At 49.1% G+C, this 22,214-nt stretch overlaps 1 protein-coding gene across 6 annotated transcripts in view; it reads left to right on the top strand.

The window, feature by feature from the left end:
• Positions 1-22,214, top strand: part of LOC119164063 (kinesin-like protein KIF12) — a 318,668-nt gene that overhangs the window by 115,823 nt on the left and 180,631 nt on the right. For all 6 annotated transcript variants that reach the window (XM_075888720.1, XM_075888721.1, XM_075888718.1 and 3 more), the window contains one exon: positions 20,240-20,372. In XM_075888720.1, the coding sequence (XP_075744835.1) occupies positions 20,240-20,372 (133 nt within the window). The remainder of the gene's footprint in view (positions 1-20,239; positions 20,373-22,214) is intronic.

The raw sequence follows: 22,214 nt of genomic DNA, 5'->3' as shown, positions 1-22,214 counted from the left end.
TCTAACGGCGAGGTAAAACAAGGCACGAAGCACACGCGACAAAAGCCGGCGTAAAGAAGAAACAGGTATGAAAAAGACGCCGCGCGCGCGCGCCTCTTCTGCCCCTAGAAAATTCCACTGCCACGTCCATGGATTTCCTCATAAAAATACCTAGAAGGAAATGTGGTTGGAGCGCTGAAAATGAAGGTATGTGTGACTGTGGGGCTTGCGTTGGCTGCTGTTGAGCGAGGCTTCGGCTCAAAAGTGAATGCGACTACATAAATAAAGCTGCTCTAAAAACACCAGGCCTACGCGGAAGGCGCAGCATAGTCAGAAAGAAAGCTAGAAGAGCGGCTTTTCGGAGCCTTTTCTAAACACTCATTGGGTAACTGCTGCAGGCACACTTGCTTGTTACCCACTACGGCAATAATAAAAAAAAATTTACGGTAGTAGGCCAGCATTCGCTACGCTATTTTTCGTCATTTTGCAGCAAAACCTGTTATGAGATCACAACTCGGGTCTCACGCAGCACCGTAGTTGTCCACCGCCGCCTCCTCCGGTGTGCGTAACCACATCGCGCGAAATAAAAAAAAAAGAAAGCAGCGCCACACCTGTGCGTAAGGCGCAGCACAGTCCCAGCGAAAGCTACAAGAGCGTCCTTTCAGAGCTTTTTCCAAACAGTCATTTGGTATCTACTGCAATCAGATTTGCTTGATACCCACTACGGCATGATTAAAAAAACATTTTCATAGTATAGGCCGGCATTCGCTATGCTATTTTTCGTCATTCTTCTGAGCAGCATGGTATCCGCTAAACACTTGCAAGACATTTCGTGCGACTTGTTCGTGCAGTAGCTGATGACGAGAAATTATGCGTGAAGTGGGTATGCGCCACAGGTCAAGTTTAGGATCTACATTTACATCTACAAGAACAAGCTTTTGTAATGGGTTGGAGCATTGGACGGCCCACTCGTTACGCTATTCGCATTGTGCTACGACTGGTTGTTTTTTCACTGGTGTAAAACGCTCTATAGGTCGTAATAACTCTATTGCTATCCCGAAATCAAGCCTGCCTATAGGCAAGTTTGCAAAAAAGTCCCCAGCACCGGCGTTGCTCAGTTGTAGAATACTGGGATTCCACTCAGCGGATCCGGGTTTAAGGCCCGCTGTGTGATTGGCGCGAGGTTTTTTTTTTCTAATTTAGTGCGATGTGGTTACGGAGACCGGCGGCGGCGGACAACTACGGTGGCGCGTGTCCTGAGTTGTGTTCTCATAACAGCTTTCGCTGTAAAACGTCAGGCCTGGGCGGAAGGCGCACCACTGTCACGAAGCTTGAAGAGTGACCTTTCAGAGCCTTTTCTGAACACTCATAGGGTAACTGCTGCAAGCACACTTGCTTGATGCCCACTACGGCATTATTAACAAAATGGTTAGGGTAGTAGGCCGGCATTCGCTATGCTATTTTTCATCATTCTTCTGAGAAGCGTGGTATCCGCTAAGTTATTGCGAGGAATTTTGAGCCAATTGTTCATACAGTGGCTGACGACGATGAGAAATTGTGCCGGAAGTGGGTATGCGCCATAGTTAATAGCTGATCAAAAACAAGCTTTTGTAATGGGTTGGAGCATTGGACGACCCACTAGTTACGCTATTCGCATTGTGAGATGACTGCTTGTCTTGCGCTATTTTAGAACGCTTTATAAGTCATATTAACGCGATTCGTTTCCCGACATCAAGCCTGCCTAAGACAAGCTTGCCAAGAAGTCACAAGCACCAGCATAGCTCAGTGGTGAAATACTGGGCTGGTACCCAGCGGACCCGTGTTCAAGCCCCACTGTGCCGTTTGCGCGAGCTATTGTTTTTCCTATTTAGTGCCATGTGGTTATGTACAGCGGCGGTGGCGCTGCGGGAGACCCGAGTGTTGATCTCATAACAGCGTTCGTTGTAAAAACGTAATGTCTGTAAATCCTAACCTTTCAGAGGTTCAAAATCAGCAGCTATACGACCTCGCACAGGAATTGGTATTCTGTTTCTCCAAAAGTTCGAAAGTACGGCGCACGATCATTACAAAACACATAATGGTAACGGACTAGACAACCAGACCTGTACGCCAGCGCCCGTATATGTTTCACCAAAGGAAAGGGAAGGTATTAGGAATCAGGTACGGGAGACGCTTGAAGATGATGTTTTCCAATCATCTAGCAGTACGTGGGCATCTCTCATGGTACTTATCAAGAAAAAGGATAACACGATGTGGTTTCGCGTCGACTACTGGAAATCGAATAATGGGACTAAACGGGATGTATACCCCCTTTTCCCTTCCGCGCATCGACGACACGTTAGAACGACTTGGGTGTGCCACGTTCTTGTCATCACTAAACCGGAAAAGCGCATACTGGCAAATCTAAGTTGATGAACGTGATCGTGAAAAGACTGCTTTTGTTACCCTGAACGGACTTTATGAATTGAAGACTCTCCCTTTTGGTGCGTGTTGTGCGCCGGCAACATTCAAACGCGTGATGGGCACTGTCCGGATCGAAGTACCTAGATAACGTGGTCATTCGAGGAGCACTTGAAGCGCCTCTGGACAGTGTTGAAGGTAATTCGTTCGGCAGATTTGACCATCAAGCCAGAGAAGTGCCTCTCCGGTTTCGAAGAACTTCGATTCTTCGGGCACGTCATCACCTCCCATGATGTTCACCCTCAACCTGATGAGACAGCCGCCATCGTAAGGTTTCCGGTGCCAACAGACAAAAAATCAGTACGGAGATTTCTAAGTCTATGTGCTTAATATAGACGATTTGTCAGATATTTGTGGAAGATCGCAGAACCTATAACAAAATTTACGAGAGAAGATATTTCTTTCCTGTGGGAAACCGAGCAACAAAACGCTTCCAACGAATTAAGGAAACGGTTGCAAATGCCCCCGATCATTTCTCAATTCGGCACCACAACTGACACGGAAATACACACAGATGCCAGTAACATTGGCCTTTGATGCATTCTAATACAGTGGCAGAATGGCGAAGAAAATATGAAAGCATACGCCAGCCGGACTAACAAAAGCGAAGGCCAACTGTTCGGCTACAGAGAAAACGTGTCTTGCCGTCATCTGCGCAATCAGTAAGTTTCAGCTGGGCTTATATGGCAGCACGAAGTCCAAACGAGTCACAAACAAAGGGAACCGACAGACGGAAAAGAAAAGCGTGCTTACCCCTATGTCGTCCCCGGAGAAGTCTCTCCCGACGCGCGCGCGCGCAACCTATCGGGAGACTCTAAGGCGGTGCCACTGTCAACATCCCTTACCGAGTGAGAGGGGTCACTCCTCGCTATCCCAGCGTGGAAGGAGAGAAGAGTCATGTGGGGAAATGAGAACCGAGAAAGAGGTAGCAAAGCCCGCGCCAGGGCAGCAGGCTGGCCTCACTTCCCACAGACGTTAGTGACAAAGCGTGGATGTGGACCCCAGTACGAGGAGGGCTGTCTGAAGTAAAAATTGCCAGATCTCACGCACAGTAGGAATTCAAGATATGCGAAGCACAAATGAGGAAGGCTGACATGTCACTTTAAAATGAGCACAATGTTATGAGGTCTAGAGGCTAAGGTACTCGACTGCTGACCCGCAGGTCGCGCGATCGAATTCTGGCTGCGGCAGCTGCGTTTCCGATGAAGGCGGAAATGATGTAGGCCCGTGTGCTCAGATCTGGGTGCACGTTAAAGAACATTTGATGGTCGAAATTTCTGGAGCCTTCCACTACGGCGCCTCTAATAATCATATGGTGGTTTTGGAATGTTAAACCCCACATATTAATCAATCACAACGTTACGATGCGGACGTAAATTATATGCTATAACACTTAAATATCATGATTATCATGTTTAGACGTGTTATTTACATTCGTCGTCTATTCCCGTCACGTGATACCAAATTTGGTTTATCCAGAAATACCGAAACGGCCGCGAGCGTGCCATGAGTGTACATATAGTCAAGATTTACATGACACGCATATCATTATTATCATGTTTAGAGCTGTCATTTACAGTTGTTCATTCACGTCACGTAATACAAAACTTAATATATGTGGAGCCAGTTAAACGGTCGCGAGCGCATCATGAGCGTGGTATGTTGTCATATTCTTACATGACACGCGTGTCATGATTATCATGTTTGCGCCAATCATATACCTTCGTCATCCATTGAAGTCTTGTAACAACAAATTTGGTACATGTGAAGCTAGCGAAACGGCCTCGAGCGCATTATGAGTGTGGCATGTTATCATGTAGTAACATGACACGCATATTATTGTAAAGGGGGTTTATTGAAGGACTCAGCAAGCGGGTGGTAGCTCTAAAGGAAGGCAGGCGAACCCAGATGACGGTGCTTGATCGCCGATCTCGTGCCTTTTTCTTGTGCTGATGATAGCTGACCTTATGGTATCAACGTCTTTCTTATTCACTACAATTACCCCCGGCAAAAAAGTTGAAGCCATCCTGGCGATCTAACACGTGGGGACAAGCGGGTCAAAGTACGGCTTCAGACGGTTTACGTGAACGATATCACGTCGACGCCGACGACGGTCGCTCGGTGGCGTGAGGGGTTCAATGGCGTATTTCACGGGTGAAGTACGCTCGACCACGCGGTATGGACCATGATAATTGGAGAGTAGTTTGGGTGATACACCAGGGGCGCAGGGCGGTACATGAAGCCATACAAGTGCTCCAGGAACGAACGTTAATGCAGAACGATGGTCGTCGTCACGGATCTCCTTCTGGCGCTGTTGGTCGGATGTAGTAAGCCGCTTGGCTAGCTTGCGGCACTTTTCTGCGTAACGAGCGGCTTCCGAGACAGGCTTGTATTCGGAGGGATCTGGCGAGTATGGCAGTAAAGTGTCGATGGTGTGTGATGGTTCGCGACCGTACAGGAGAAAAAAAGGGGAAAACCCGGTAGTGAATTGCGTAGCGGTGTTATACGCGTATGTAACAAATGGGAGAACGAGGTCCCAGTTTGTTTGATCACAAGCGACATGCGTAGCGAGCATGTCCCCCAGAGTACGATTAAACCGCTCAGTCAAGCCGTTCGTCTGTGAGTGGTAGGCTGTACTCTTCCGGTGAACCATATGCCACTGTTGAAGAAGTGCTTGTATTACATCGGAGAGGAAAACACGCCCTCGGTCACTGAGGAGTTCTCGAGGAGGACCATGACGAAGCTCAAAACGATTGAGTATGAAAGTTGCGACGTCTTGTGCTGCAGCTGTGGGGAGAGCAGCAGCTTCAGCGTACCGTGTTAGATGATCCACTGCCACGATAGCCCATCGGTTGCCTGCCGTTGTTAATGGTAGTGGTCCGTAGAGGTCAATTCCTACTCGGTCGAATGGGCGGTCTGGGCATGAAAGTGGCTGCAATGAACCTGTTGCAGGATGTGGCGGGCTTTTCCGCCGCTGACATTCGTGGCAGCCGCGAATGAACTGGTAGACGAAGGTAAACATTCCGCGCCAGTAATACCTTTTTCGTAGGCGCTCGTAGGTCTTGAAAACACCGGCGTGAGCACATTGCGGGTCGGAATGAAACGACGCGCAGATGGTAGAGCGCAGCGTTCGGGGAATGTCTAGTAGCCATTTCCTACCATTTGCTGAATAGTTGCGTCGGTACAAAAGGCCATCCCGAATACTGAACTGTGGAGCCTGGCGGCGCAGGGTTCGAGTGGTTGGAAGTGTCGGTGCCTGGGATAACGCGTCAAGAAGCGAAGCGATCCATGGGTCATTGCGTTGTGCAGAAGATATGGTGTTCTCGTCAAGCGCTGACAACGTGTTGTCCGAGGAAACAGATGCGATGTCCGGGTATAGGGGAGATCGTGACAGTGCATCAGCATCGGCATTCTTGTGGCCGGAACAATATACCACGCGAATGTCATATTTTTCAAGCCGAAGAGCCCAACGGGCAAGACGACCCGATGGGTCCTTAAGCGAAGATAACCAGCATAATGCGTGTTGGTCCGTTACTACATCAAAAGCATGGCCACAAAGGTATGGGCGGAACTTGACAAGCGCCCAAACGATGGTCAAGCATTCCTTCTCGGTGACGCTGTAGTTTGATTCAGCCTTGGTAAGAGGTCTGCTGGCGTAGGCGACGACATACTCGGCGAATCCAGGCTTGTGTTGCGCGAGAACCGCACCGAGGCCGACACCACTGGCGTCGGTGTCGACCTCAGTTGCTGCCGTAGGATCGTAGTGACACAGTATTGGTGGTGAAGTGTGGAGACGACGAAGGGTACAGAAGGCTTGGTCACACTCAGAAGACCATGACGAAATATCAGTGGTGCTGCCTATAAGTTTGGTCAAAGGCGCAATGATAGAGGCGAAGTTGCGCACGAACCGGTGAAAGTAGGAGCATAACCCGACGAAGCTCCGTAACTGCTTCATAGTCGTTGGTTTGGGGAAGTCTGCGACAGCGCGTAACTTAGCCGGGTCTGGAAGTATACCGTCCTTTGATACGACGTGCCCGAGAATCGCAGGTTGCCTAGCAGCGAAGTCACACTTCTTGAGGTTGAATTGGAGCTGAGCATTCTTCAGGCTCGTGAGGACGTGTTTGAGGCGCTCGAGATGTGTTCCAAAGTCTGGCGCAAAAACGACTATATCGTCGAGATAGCAGAGACAGATTTGCCATTTCAAACCCCGAAGAACCGAGTCCATCATGCGCTCGAAGGTGGCAGGCGCATTGCAGAGGCCGAAGGGCATGATATTAAACTCATACAGACCGTCCGGTGTCACGAAGGCTGTTTTTGGTCGATCGGAATCTGCAAGGGGGACCTGCCAGTACCCTGAGCGCAAATCTAATAATGAAAAAAACTCGGAACCTTGTAAAGTATCAAGGGCATCGTCAATCCTGGTAAAGGATACACGTCTCTTCGAGTGATCTTATTTAGGCGCCGGTAATCCACGCAGAAACGAACGGAACCATCCTTTTTTGTAACGAGCACTACAGGTGAGGCCCATGGACTTTGTGAAGGTTGAATGACGCCACGTTGCAGCATATCGTTCACCTGTTCGGTAATAACTTGGCGTTCCGCCGCAGAAACACGATATGGTCGCTGTCGTAGTGGCGCATGGGAGCCGGTATCGATGTAATGTAGAGTGGTAGAAGTGCGGCCAAGTGAAGGTTGAACAACATCGAAAGATTCGCAGTACTGGTACAGCAGTTGGAGGAGTTCAGATCGTTCAGATGGTGACAGTCCGTCTGCGATCGCCGAATCGAACACTTTTGAAGCCTGTAGATGAGAGTGGTTAAGAGCACTGACGGCGGCGAGGTCCCTTTGGGATGATTCTTGCGGCACGGTAAAATTTTGTCCGTTATCAATGGGCTGTACGCATCCAAGAGACTCGCCTTTAAACAGTTTGATGGTATGCGGAAAGGGATTGGTAAGGCAGAGAGCACTGGCTCCATTAAAAATTGAGAGGGCTGAACAAGGGAGCAGAAGTGGTTTCCGACTTAGAAAGAGGCTTGATGGCTCGAAAAATGCTACTTCATCACGCATGCCGTCGGAGACCACAAGGAACAAAACAGCTGTTGTCGGTGGAATGTCGGTGTCTTCTTTGACAACTAGCTTGTGCGCGGCTTGATTAGTGTGGTCGTAGGGCTGGTCGAAGAACGGAAGCAGTTCAAGTTCGGAACGGGCACAATCTATAACGGCACGATTACGGGATAGGAAATCCCAGCCAAGTATGATGTCATGAGAGCACGAGGAAAGGACGATAAACTCAACAATGTAGTGGTCCTCCGCAATTTTGAGTCGGGCAGTGCAGGTGGCTATAGGTCGAACAGGTTCTCCATTTGCTGCACGTAAGAACATATCAAGCGGCGTGGTCACCTTTCGGAGCTTGCGGCAAAGTTTGGCGTCTATAACAGACACAGCGACACCGGTATCCACAAGAGCGTATGCATGGGCGCCGTCTACAAAAACTTCGACAATATTTGACGGCAAGGTGCGAGGACTTGAAGATTTTGATGGCGCAGTTCTTTCACCTTGAACTGCGACGGCTAGTTTCCCTCATTTTGAGGGGCTGGTCGTGGACGCATGGGTGACAAAGAGCGTCGATTGGGTAAAGGTGAGCGACGAGACGAAGTTGCTGGATAGTCAAGGGAAGACATGTTTGACTGACGATCCGAACTTCCATAACCAAAAGGTGGTCGGTCCATGTAGTTGCTTCGTGGTCGGACGTCTGTGTAAGCGGGCACGCGATGACGGCAGTATCGGGAGATATGGCCAGGTCCGCCGCACGCAAAACAGATCGGCCGGTTATCGCGCGTTCGCCAGGCATTTGCAGCAAGGGGCGCCGCTCACGCAGCATACGGCTGAGTCGAGGCTGTGGTAGCGAGGGGAGGAGCCCATGCGACGGAAGACTGAGTAGGAGCGGTGACATGCGGCAGTCCATTGAACGGCGAGGGCTGGTGTGGCTGCTGCCTCTTTACTGCGTCAGCATAAGTAAGAGGCGCGGCGACAACTTGCTGCTGAAAGGCCACTGGCATAGCCTCGGCAATCTGGTCCTGAAGTGCATGTCGGAGCATGGGAGCTAACGGTGTCGGTGGTTGCTCTTGCTGCTGCTGCGGGAGCTCTTGGCGCTGACAAAACGGCAGGAGGGAAAGCTGACGTGCGACCTCCTCACGCACAAAGTCTTTCATTTGTGCTAGAAGGCGGGAGTGGTCAGGTATGACGTCCAGTGCAGCTAGTGGTTGGTTAGGCTGAAATGGACGACGGGTGAGAGCTCGTTGCCGTCGCAATTCGTCGTAGTTCTGGCACAGAGTTACCACTTCAGACACCGTGCCAGGAGACTTCGCCAGGAGCATTTGAAAGACGTCGTCATCAACACCTTTCACAATGTGCTAGACCTTGGCACTTTCGCTCATTGCGGCATCGACGCGCTTGCAGAGATCGAGTATATCTTCGATATAGGTGGTAAACGTTTCGCCAGGTTCTTGTGCCCGTGAGCGCAGGCGTTGTTCGGCGCGCAACTTCCGCACGGCAGGGTGACCGAAAACCAAGGATATTGCCTGCTTGAAAGTGGGCCAGTTCTCGAACTCGGATTCGTGGTTTGTGTACCACAGTTTCGCCACATTAGCCAAGTAAAAGTTGACGGTGCTCAACTTAGCAGCGTCATCCCACCTGTTTGGTCCACTGACTTTTTCGTAGGACGAGTAGGACGACAGCCAGTCCTCGACGTCCTGGTCTTCGGCGCCCGAAAAGATCGGGGGGTCTCGCTGGTGAACCGGGCCGGGGCAAGTAGGAGCCGCGAGAGGTGCTGTCTGTTGGGCAGCGTCAACTGTGCGGGATCGGAGTTCCAGGGTGTAGGTGATGCAGTTACCCAGCACGATCCACCAAATGTAAAGGGGGTTTATTGAAGGACTCAGCTAGCGGGTGGTAGCTCTAAAGGAAGGCAGGCGAACCCAGATGACGGTGCTTGATCGCCGATCTCGTGCCTTTTTCATGTGCTGATGATAGCTTACCTGATGCTATCAACGTCTTTCTTATTCACTACATTATGATTATCCCGTATGTACCAGTCGCATTGCTTCGTCGTCCATTTACGTCCCATATTACCAAGTTTGGTATTATGGGACGCTAGCGAAACGTATGTGAAGCTAGCGAAACGGCGACGAGCGCATCGCGAAGGGCCCAATGATGTAGCTGGGGTTCTGCCCAGAGGACCGGAGCTAGCCAGAGTCTCAGGGAGATGTCGAGGAGAGGAGCCCGGGGCTGTTAACAGTAATTTTTAATCACATTATATACAGGTAGCGTGTTACATGATGGTGGCAGCATCATGAAAGTTCTCGATGGAAGCTTGATGGGAGCTTCTGGGAGCTTGTGAGAGCTTGTGAGGAGCGCCTCGGCGCCCGCATTTTATGTCCTGGCCTTCCCAGGATTTCCTGCAGGAAAAAAAAAACAATGGAGGCCAGGACAGCCCAATGAAGTTTGTCATCTTCACCTCCGTTCCCGAAAGGAGAAGGTGAAACGCCGCCTCCTTCCTAACCCACGAAAGGGGAAGAGGCACGCCCAGTTCAGCCCATGGCGAGGGAGAAAACACTGCACACCGCGCACGACACAGCACAGCACGAAGACGTTGAGTCTTACGTGGAAGTCAATTTCGTAGTCAGTTGCAATGATGAGTATGCGGCACCAGGCAGACCACAAATTGTGGAAACAGTGTCATCAAGGCGCCACGGAGAATGTGGGAAATGCATCCGCAGACGGTTCTTAGACGCTGGGCCCTTTGCCCGGGGCACATTGATGGCAAAGCAAGCCGCCTCGACGGCCAACAACTCTTTCTAATCCGTCAGTCGGTCAGGCGTGCCCAAAGGATTTTACGAGGTGCGCCGATGACCTGGAATAATTAGAAGAACGATTTCTCTGTTGTCGCCGCTCTTGGTGCATCTCTGGCAGCGCTGACTCGAAAGAAATCAGGTAGGATTGTCTCATGCGACAAAGTGGCGTCAGGCCAGACAGGCCGATCATAACACCAATATACTCCGACGTAACGGTGACGCGCGCGCACGCTGGGCGTAGCGACGCTACGCTAGCAAAACGCCAGCACTCTATAATCTGACGCCAGGCGTGACCGGCGCGACCAGCGTCCGTCGGCGCGGCCCGGCGACAACCGGTGCGAAATGCGACATGCTGTATTTCGCGCTGTCGACTTTAGTCGGACAGCACCGCGTCTGCCTCTCTTCGTGATGGAGGGACGCCGGCCGCGCTAAAACGCGCATGCGTCGAAGTAACGCAGCGCAGCGCGCGCCTGCGAGTATATCGCAGGCAGATCGGCGCCTCGCATGGCATCGCCGGCGCGACGCGACGAAACGAAGACTGGTGCACACGCGCGCCGAGTCACGTCGAGGTGTATTGGCGCCTTGATCATGGCATGTAGTCATGCTCTTACATGACAAGCATCTCATGATTATCATGTTTGCACCTGTCACATACCTTCGTCATCCATTCACGCGACGTAATACCAAATTTCGTACACGTGAAGCTAGTGAAACGGCCACGAGCGCATCATGAGCGTATCATGTAGTCATGTTGTTACATTACACGAATCTCATGATTATCACGTTTGCACCAGTCACATACCTTCGTCGTTCATTCACGTCTCGTAATATCTAATTCGGTATATGTGAAGCTAACGAAACGGGCGCGAGCGCATCATGAGTATGGCAAGTACACTCTTAGAAAAAAGGTTGTAGTACTTGCCAACTTTGGGGTAGTAATAGTTTGTCACATATGTTACAACCCTGGTAGTAAGCGCAGTTAGTAACGGTGAGGGTGCTAACAGTTACTACCTTTGCTGTTACTACCAGCATTTAGTAACTGTTACTGCCCTAGCCGTTACCACCCATGGGTAGTACCTTTTAAATGTTTCAAGAAAAAAAGGAGTAACCAATATTACCTTTTTCATTCATTTTGGTATATTATTTTCCACTGCTAATGTTGTCCAATCAATGTCTCATTACTAGACAACTGCGGGTAATGAAGCGTGGTGTGCCATTAACGCGAAGAATACCTAGACCTAACAAGCTCATTATTTTTTTACGCATACGTGTAGTGTAAAGTGTGGGGTATGTATAGCCCCTACTTTGCAGGGGCATGTCTGGCACAGGAAAGCACTTGTGTTTCAGGATGAATTACAACAAATTTGAACCTATAGCACTATACTGTCACGTGATTACAGAAAGACCACAACGTCTGTTCACAGAAGCAGCAGCACTGGATGTCGAGCCGTACCAAACGTTAGAGCACGAGCACCACTAACAGTCCTCTTCTTTTTCACACCATGGCACATACTCGCATTGGCATGGCTCAACATTGTTCCATGCCTGTGGCATTACCCCCTTCCAAAAAAATACCACCTTGATGATCAATGCCGATTAAAAGTTAAAGTAATCGCGAACACGCACAAAGACGCTTGATGAAGCTGTGTCAGGTGGCTCGGGGGTAGTGTGGCTTCATCTGTGACACATGAACAATGTCGGCCTGCTGGGAACATCGAGATCACCGAGCTGTGTCTTCAAGCAGGATTTCGTAGTTAACATCTGTGAGGCGCCGTAGTACTCTATGAGGACCGAAGTAGCGGTGAAGTAACTTTTCCGAGCGGCCCCTTTGGCGAACGGGGATTCAGAGCCACACCCAGATCACCGGGTTGGTAAATAACATGGCCATGACGGGAGTTGTAGCTCTGCGAGTCCATGCGTTGTTGTCATCGGATCCGCTCGAGTGCAAGCTAGCGGGCCGCGTCGGCGAGCCGGATAAAGTCGTTCGCATCAGTAGGAATATCGGTCAAGTCAGGCAAGAGTATGGCATCCAGCATCGTAATTGCTTCTCGGCCGTGAAGCAACCGGAAAGGAGTGAAACCCGTAGTTTCTTGAACCGCAGTGTTGTAAGCGAACGTTACGTGTGACAAAATTTCATCCCAGTTTTTGTGATCGTGGTCGACGTACATAGCATGCCAGCGAGCGTCTTGTTTAATCTTTCCGTCAGACCATTGGTTTGTTGACGGTATGCGGTCGTTTTGCGATGAGCTGTTCCAATAAGTCTCATGAAGTCTTGCATCAATTAGAATCTAAAGGCTGTTCCACTGTCAGTGATAAGAACTGTTGGTGCTCCATGGCGGAGGACGATATTGTTGATGAAAAAATTCGCAATCTCATTGGTGGTGCCTTGTTGTAGGGCTTTCGTTTCGCAGTACCTTGTTAAATAGTCAGTAGCGACTACGATCCAGCGGTTGCCATCATGTGACTTCGGGAAGTGCCCAAGTAAGTCCATGCCGATTCGTTCAAACGGTTGTTACGGGGGTGCAACAGGCTGCAATAAACCAGCAGGGTGCACAGGTGGGGCTTTACGGCGCTGGCAATGATTGGACGTTTTATCGTAATGCTTGACATCCTGGGTGAGCTTTGGTTAGTAGTAGCGAGTCCGATTCCAGGCAAGGGTACGTGCGAATCCTAGGTGGCCGGAGGAAGGCTCGTCATGGCAGGCAGATAAAATGTTAGCACGTAGCCCTGGTGAAACGACGAGGAGATATTCAGTCGAATAAAGTTCGAAGTTCTTTTTGTAGACGATGTCGTTGCTGTTAGCTGTGACCTTGAGGGTATTTGATAAGTTGTCGGATCTCTGAATCATTCAACTGTTGTTGGGCCAGGTCATATTCACTGACCGCACAAAGAAAATGGCCATCGGTATCATCGTCACTCGATGTCATCGCAAGCGGCGCGCGCGAAAGGCAATGAGCATCAGTGTGCCTGCGGCCCGACTTGTATACGACTGTAACCTCGAATTCTTGAAGGCGCAAGCTCCACTTCACGAGGCGCCCTGAAGGGTCCTGGAGATTGGCCAGCCAACAGAGGGCATGATGGTCCGTAACTATTCTGAATGGATGGCCCAAATATTATTTGTTATTGCCCAAATAACAGCAATGCATTCCTTCTCCGTGGTCGAGTAGTTAGTTTCCGCAGATGACATAATGCGGCTAGCATAAGCGAGGGGGCGTTCAGCGCCGTCTTGCCACTGGACGAGCACTGCACCAAGGCAGATGTTGCTTGCGTCAGTGTGAAGTTCGGTGGCGGCATCTTCATCAAAGTGCCCTAGTAAGGGTTCACTCTGAAGGCGCTGTTGAAGCTTGGGAAAAGCGGCTCTCTTCTCTGGACCCCACACAAAAGGAGTATTTCCCTTCGCTAAGCTGGTAAGGAGTTCAGCGATGTTAGCAAAGCTCTGCACAAAGCACCTGTAGTAGGCGCAGAGACCTAAAAATTGGCGCAAATCTCGTTTGTTAGATGGTGTAGGAAATGCAGCAACGCCATGGTCTTTTATTGGTCTGGTCGAATGCCATCGTGACTGACAAGGTGGCCGAGGAACTTTAGTTCTTCGTAGCCGAAATGACACTTCTCCGGTTTTAGCGATAGGCCCGCAAATCAAGCAGCCAGGAAGATGGACTGGAGTCGTTGTAAATGTTGCTCAAATATTTTGGAAAAAAACAACAATGTCGTCTAAATAGATGAGGCAGGATTCCCACTTCAGACCGGACAGGACGGTGTCCATCATCCTTTGGAACGTTGCCGGTGAAGAGCGCAATCCAAACGGTAACGCTTTGAATTCGTAGAGGCCATCGGGAGTTACGAATGCTGTTTTTTCCCTGTCGCGTTCATCGACCTAGATCTGCCAGTAGCCGCTGCGTACATCCATTGATGAAAAATATCGGGCATGTCGAAGTCGATCCAGTGAGTCATCTATGCGTGGGAAAGAGTAGACGTCTCTCTTCGTCACTTTGTTGAGCTTCCGGTAATCGACGCAAAATCGAAGAGTGCCGTCTTTCTTTTTAACAAGTACGACGGGTGACGCGCATAGGCTGTTGGAGGGTTGGATGACGTCGTCGTCGAGCATCTGTTTCACCTGAAAACGTATTGCCGCTTGTTCTTTTTGCGACACGCGGTAGGCGTGCTGTCGTATAGGCCGTTCGGTAGGGTGCGTTATAATGCGGTGCTTCACGATTGGGGTCCGCTTGATTTTGGAGGTGGACGCAAAGCAGTCACTATACGTACGTAATATCATGCGTATCTGCTGCTGCTGCGCAGAGGATAGCGGGCAATTCACGTCAACTGTACTGGCTAATGCAGTGTGACCTTCGGAAGCAGTGGCAATCGGAGCGATAGTGGAACATTCTTCGTCATCAATGGCTTCAAAGTTCGCGATCGCTGTTCGCTTTGCCAAGTGTTGGTACTGGCCGCCGAAATTCGTGATCAGAAGCTGAGTCCTCCGATGTTTAAGTTTTACAATAGCGCGCGCGACACAAATATGCCGAGCCAAGAGCACCGAGAGGTTAGTTTCCGCGATGCCACTACTCTTCTTATCACAGTCGCTCTCCACAGTTACCAACATACTGGCTCGCGGCGGAAGTGCGATGGTATCGTCAGCAATTCGAAGTGTTGTGGTCTACGCAACTGCATCCTTTTGTGCGGCTGTATGGTCGTCAGAGAATGTTATGAGCAGGTGGCGAAGGTTAATAACGGCTCCATGCTCGCGGAGAAAATCCATTCCGAGAATTAGGTTTTGGGAGCATTCGCGCAATGCGACGAAGGAAGCAATGCATGTCGACTTACGAATTTGGAGGCGGGCAGTGCATATTCCTAGCCGCATCCATAGGTGACCTCCCGCAGTCCGAAGGTTGGGTCTATGTCCCCAAGGTGTCGTTACCTTTCTTAGCTGTGTAGAGATGTCAGCGCTTATAACGGAATAATCGGCACCCGTACCTACCAGAGCGGTTATCGGGTGGTTGTCGACAAGGACAGAGATGCGAGCAGAGACACATTTGTCGTCGATGGTACACGTCGGTCAAAGGATGTCGTTGGATGTCGGCAGGCAGTTCGGGGGAGGGTCTTGTAACAGTCGATCAACAGTGGCCTCCCCCCCCCCCCAGAGGTCACTGTTCTTAGTTTCCCCGGCGCGGGCTCGTGGATCTAGGCGATCTTCCTTCAAGGACGTCCGCAAAGGTTGATTATTGGCCAGGTGACGTGGAACGCCGTGGAGACAGTGAGCGGGATTGGCGACGCAGAAGGGTTGAAGATTGCTGGCTTTCCAAGTATTCGGCGATAGCACGGGGCCGCTCACCATCTCTGGGTCGACGAGCATCCGGACGAAAGCCAAGAATACCCATGTGCCTGTATGTGCACTCACGGTAGATGTGACCCGGTTCACCATAGTAATAACAGAGAGGCCGGTTGTCGGGAGCACGCCATACACTGGATTTCCGAGTAAGGGGTGGGTTGCCGTATTGCAGTGGTCCTGAGTAGAATAACGGCGCCGTCTGCAGGATGGATGGACGGGACGAATAGCCAACAACCGGTGCAGGAGCACGAATAGCTTCCGCGTACGTTAATAGCAAAGCTTCGGCTGGGCGCGGGGCTGTCACGGGTTGGACGCAGAGTCGTCATGGGGTGCACCAGCTGCCGGACCTGTTCGCGAACGACATCCGTTAGAGCAGCAACATGGGGCTGAGCAGACACCACGTGCAGCTTTTGCAACTCCTCGCGCACAATACTGCGCACGAGCTCCGTCAAGACTCTCATAGTCGTGAAGTCAGGTGTTGGCAGGGCCGATGACACTGACGAAAGACTGTCAGGACGGTCATACTGATACGAACACTGCCTTAGCATTCTCTACATTGTCGTGGCTTCGCGGAAGAAATGCTGTACAGTGCTGGGAGGGTTCCGCACTAGTCCAGCGAACAGATGCTCTTTCACTCCCCGCATCAGGAGGCGCACCTTCTTCTCTTCCGTCATTGAGGAGTCATCGCGCCTGAGCAGTCGCGACATGTCCTCCACGAACATGGCAACATTCTCGTTCGGACGCTGATTTCGGGAATTGGGGAGCCGTTCCGCTTGCTCCTTTCGGTCAGAGCTTCGGAAGGTATTTCGCAACTGGTTGCAAAACTCTGGCTAGGTTGTCATAGTGGCTTCATGGTTCTCGAACCAAGTGCGTGCAGAGCACTCGAGGTAAAAGTAGACATACCAAAGCTTTCACTGCTCGTTCCACTCGTTGACGCTGCCGCAACAGTTGTAGTCGTCAAGCCAGTCGTCGACGTCCCCGTAAGGGTCACCGTGGAACAGCTTCGGGGTTCGTGAGGCGTTGAAGAACCATGGAGGAGGCAGCATCGATGTCTCTTGGGTTTGCGTTCCCGCATTAGCCATAGTACTGCCGAGTTGTGGAGATGGTCCGAATTCAGGAGGTAGGCCTAGTTGTCGCCTGCTACGCCGTAGGTCAGCTGTTTCTTCCAAGTCGCGACTAGTGTCGGGACCTTGCTGCTGATTGCAGTGCATACAACACTACCCAGCACCTCCACTAGAAAATGTCACGTGATTACAGAAAGACAACAACCTTTGTTCACAGGAGCAGCAGCACTGGACGTCGAGCCGAACTGAACGTTGGAGCACGAGCACCACCAACAGTTCTCTTCTACTTGATTACATGTGTTCGGGGACGTAGCACAAGACTTTTAATCAGCATTATTTATAAAAATTACATGTGATAATTTATTATAAAAGGGTCGCAAAAAGGCATTATTTGTAGTGGCTGAAAGAAGGTTATGAACTCGTTTTCAGTGCATTTGAATGCTTCACGCGGCTAATATATCAGCATTTAAAAGGCAATACTCGTTTTTGGGGTTTGACGCACCAGAACAATGCTAATGTTTGGAGACACACCGCAGTGGATTAATTGTGACCATCCTCGGGGCTAATTGTGACCGTCTGGTTATTTTGATCCGCCAGTCTTGTTAATAAATGCGGTAATTTACTAAGTTAGTTGTAATTGTCTACTATAACGCGTGTAGCACTTGTTTATGGTTCGTTAATTTGTACTCCGTTTCGACAATATTAGAATCACGTTTACACATCTCAGTTGCGTAACTTAAAACAAAATGTATTTTCTTGATGAATGAATATCTCCTGCGTCATTTTTCCATTTAGTGATAACACGTCGAGACGATTCCTCTGATGATTGATCAGAATCGGAATCACACACTATCTTTGCATTAAATATTCAACAGCTGGGTAGCAAAAAGGTAGTAACGGGGCAAGAAAGGTAGTAACGACTGCAGTTACTACCTCTCTAATTCCAGTTACTATCTGTTTACTAACGTAGGTAGTAAACAGGTCGCAAAAAGTTAGTAATGGTTGCAGCAACTGTTCACTAACGTAAGCAGTAAACAGGTATCAAAAGGGTAATAATGGTCCAATAAAGGTAGTAACCACGGCAGTTACTACCTAATCGCTTGCAGTTGCTACGTTTTTACTAACTTTTTTTAAGAGCGTAGTCATCTTACATGACACACATGACATGATTTTCATGTTAGGGTCTGTTGCTTGCTTTCGCCGTTCAGTCATGTCATACCATACATGCTTTGCAACATGTCATGTGAACGTAACCACCGCAAGAGCATCAAGACCATTAAATCTACATCATGACATTCATGTCATGCATGTGATGATTTTCATGGTATGACTAGTCAGTTATGCTCGTCATACATTCTTGTAGTGCCGTACCAATTTTGGTATTTATATCATTATTGAAACGAATAGGAAACCTGAGTCACAGGCGGCTAGATAGATAGATAGATAGATAGATAGATAGATAGATAGATAGATAGATAGATAGATAGATAGATTGATTGATAGATAGATAGATATATAGATAGATAGATAGATAGATAGATAGATAGATAGATAGATAGATAGATAGATAGATAGATAGATAGATAGATAGATAGATAGATAGATAGATAGATAGATAGATAGATAGATACGCTCACAGTCGCCGAAGTACCCAAAGAAATTCTTCGCATTTGCTGATATGTTGGTCCTTGTGAGATGGTACAGGGACTCAGTGACCAAGTTTATGAAGTCAACCAAGCAGGACACGGACATTCCGGACGACGCAACGCCACCGAGCGTGTACACATTGTGCACATGAAACCATACTACGAGTGATACAAGACTAGCCACCCCATTCGCTTGCTGTAAACTAGTTCATTCCTTCAAAACCGTCCACGACATGAACGCTGCATACAGCCTTATCGCACACACTGGGGCGATGCCTCTTTAGAGGGGGGATAATGCAACAGGAAACCGCCCATGCTCCACAAAACGCGGTCGTCGTGAACGATGAGAAACGCTGACGGTTCAACTACGAGCGATGAATCAGCCCTAATGCACGAGCCGGCCCGGCATGCGCACGAGATTCCACCGAGCGTCCAACGCGCGTCAAGAAAACACGAGTGTTCGAGCAGAGGCTCGCTAGGACTACCGACCTTGGGCTCTTCTCGACTGCTGTGCGTCATTCACTTTGGGCACAAATTAGTCTTTAATAAACAATGTAAATAGAACATCTTTGTTGTGAAGCTGTTGCATTTGTTGCAATATTGTCACGGTTCGGGACGTGGCCGAAGACAGGAGACTTTTAATGTTGAGATCAAATTGTTTATTCGGGCGAACCTGTGCCCGGTAAACGGAAAGTCTGATTGTAGTAGCAGTCTTGAACTGATAGCAGTGAACGGAGCGTCGGCCGTCGATCAGCTGACAAGCGTCGAAGCGCGTCGGCATTTATACACTTGCCATCGAATGTTCTAGCGTTATCACTATCGGCGACGTAGCTTCCAGAATAATGTGTAATGTTCATGTGGTGGGCATAACTTCAACCGAACGATCTACTAAAGCCTCGAAGCTTTTTGAACATCACAGGCGCTGTTTGCGCTGTACGTAGTGTAACGGGATGATAACAATACTTAAGGAAAGGAATGTGGCAATATGATGGGTAATGGACGTTACTAATGAGATCATTCTGGCCTCCGAGACTAACCTGTTTGCAAGCACCCCAGTGACATAGTCCACGTCAGTAAGTTGAAACCATACCGCATTCCTTCTAAAGACCACGTGTAAAGTGCACCGAGACGGCGCTTTTACAGCCGACGGGTAATGCTACGTAGCTAGAGCATCACGGGTGAAACATTCTGCGTACAGAAGACGACGAAGAGGACTTGGCTTTCCCGTTGTGCGTGCCGTGCTCCATCTTCATGAAGACATCACATCTATACTTGGCGACAACTTTTCTTGACAGGGAAAGGAAAGCTACGTTGGCAGATTTTCTGCACATGTAGCCCTACGCGAAGTATAATCCGATTTTACGCGCCTCTCGTAACGCCGTGGAAATTCACCAGCGTGCACCATAGTCATTCCAAGTAGACGCAGACTCTACCTAAAATTTGAGTTACAGGTAAAAAAGGCGAGACCTTCTCTATTCAGATACACGAAGTCACAACGACTACGGTAAAAGAAATACGACTATCTTAAAGGTGTGAGCTGCTTCCTGTTTCAAATAGTTCCACGTCGATGATAAAGACGTAACTTTTATATTTCACGATGAAAATACGGGCACTATTGTGGAAATACATTCACTGGCGGTAGGATGCCCGCAATTTGGCTCTGTAGCCTTCGCTCCAATACCAAGAAAAGTTTCGCCTAGTATAGCATGTTATAGCGCATATAGCGTAAGCGTTCGTTTTAATATCTGGATGCGCTTGACGACAATACATCCTTCTGGTCTCAGCGTAGGTTTTCAACGCAAAGTACATTTGTATTTGCAGAATACCTACGACTGAAAGCGTCAATTCCGGAAAACATGATAAAATAGGCTCCCCGTGTGCAGCTGCTTAGCAATGCTCCGTTCTCATTTGCAGGTGCTCGACCTTCTAAACCCATCGCACAGGACACTTCCCGTTCGCTGGTCGAAGGACAAGGGTTTCTACGCCGAAAACTTGTTTGTGGTGGAATGCGAGGACCTCGGAGATTTAGACGGTGTTCTAGAAGAAGGTAAGAGGGATTCCACTTAACAACAAATATATATCGACACATCTCCACGAAGCGAATCATGACGAGTGGGCGAAGCGCTGGGGATCGTTTGATGTTGCCACCAATCACCCGTATGATTGCCCACCCGCGCATATATGCGAGTCTTCAGCTCTCGTAGACAACGCTTCTGGCGTTTAGCCGCCGCTTGTTGGCTTTGTGGCTTTGTGCCATTGCTATGGTGCCATTGCCTTCTATTTTGTTCTTTAGCTTTTTCTTTATGTCATAATCGGTGATTGATGAGTCGTCAAATTTCAGTGTTTTTACGGTGTTGTGGCCTTTTATTTTGTTTCTTTTGGTTAACAGCCTTTTCTTTGAGGCCGGCGGCATGGCTGCATTCTTCCGCCTTTGTAATGCCACTCTGATCGTAATGATGGTTGTAACACCTAGTAGGTGATTGTCGTCGTCTTCTATTTTCAACAGCGTTGAATCCCCATGACTTCGTTCATACTTGTGAATACTGTCGATCAAAAAGCTTGTATCGAGCATTTCAGATGTGCAACATCAACACGTGAGTATCAGGTGATGCGTTCCTTTACTGGAAACTACGTGAATATGTAATTCTAAAAACCCTATTGTTTCTGAAAATGCGACACTCTGCACAAAAGAAGACCGGCAGAGAACTATCGTCTTTTAGAACAAAAGCTCCTCTTAGTGTAACCTTGTCCCACGTCAGGCGTGGCCAGCAGTATCTCCCAAACAGTATAATAGATGGCGCTCTCTCATATACAAACTGCAGTCGAGCAAGGATGACCTAGATAGCGCTATACCACTACACTCTAAACAAAAATATACCCAGCAGGGAGGAATCGGGGAATGATGCTCCCGCTTTTCTCCAGTGACCTCACTCAAGCCGGTTTGTACCGGAGCAAATACATTCGTTTTTTCTCCGGTGCGTGCCGGATGAAAAAAAAAAACTGGAAAAAAATTCCCTCATTATGCTCCCGTGCCCCACCGCAGTGGTCTAGTGGCTAAGGTACTCGGCTGCTGACCCGCAGGTCACGGGATCAAGTCCCGGCTGCGGCGGCTGCATTTCCAATGGAGGCGAAAATGTTGTAGGCCCGTGTGCTCAGATTCGGGTGCACGTTAAAGAACCCCAGGTGGTCAGAATTTCCGGAGCCTTCAACTACGGCGTCTCTCATAATCATATGGTGGTTTGCGACCTAAACCCCACAGACCAATCAATCAATCAATTAATTAATTAATCAATCAATCAATCAATCAATCAATCAAGAGGCCATCAAACTACGTCAAAAAAGGTCGGGATAGTAAGGCCATCGGCGCTAAAACACACAGAAACTTTGAAACAGCTATAAAAACCGAGAACTATGTCCATCAAGCGGAAAACATACCATGCCTTTCCAGAGGCGTTTATCAAGCAAACAGCAAACGCTAGATAATGTGCTGCCATCTGTGAGGCATTGTGAGACTCTTTATGCCCCTTCAAGGAAATGCCATTTCAACAAAGCCGAACACTTGCATAGATTTAGCTTTTCATTCTCACGACATTGTTAAAGAAATGAAGTACTGCAGTTGTCATTTCACCAACCACAAGGCGATGCTCGTTTCGGTTGGCCAGAAGAGGTCTCCAAAAGAACAAGTCGAACAATTGCCAGATAACTAACACAAGGTGCACGACAGAAAGTGTCACGCCTACGCGCAGCTCATAATACAGGACCATGTGACTAAATCATGTAAGGAATCTGAATAACGGACGCTCTGCTGGTAATGAAGAAGACGATGATGATCGGTGGCTGCAGTAGTAGCTCGCTCACGCCGCTCGCCATTAGACAGACCTGCCTGATA

The sequence above is a fragment of the Rhipicephalus microplus genome, chromosome 3, assembly GCF_043290135.1.
Source record: "Rhipicephalus microplus isolate Deutch F79 chromosome 3, USDA_Rmic, whole genome shotgun sequence".
Taxonomy (NCBI): domain Eukaryota; kingdom Metazoa; phylum Arthropoda; class Arachnida; order Ixodida; family Ixodidae; genus Rhipicephalus; species Rhipicephalus microplus.
This window is presented reverse-complemented; position numbering and strand designations above follow the sequence as displayed.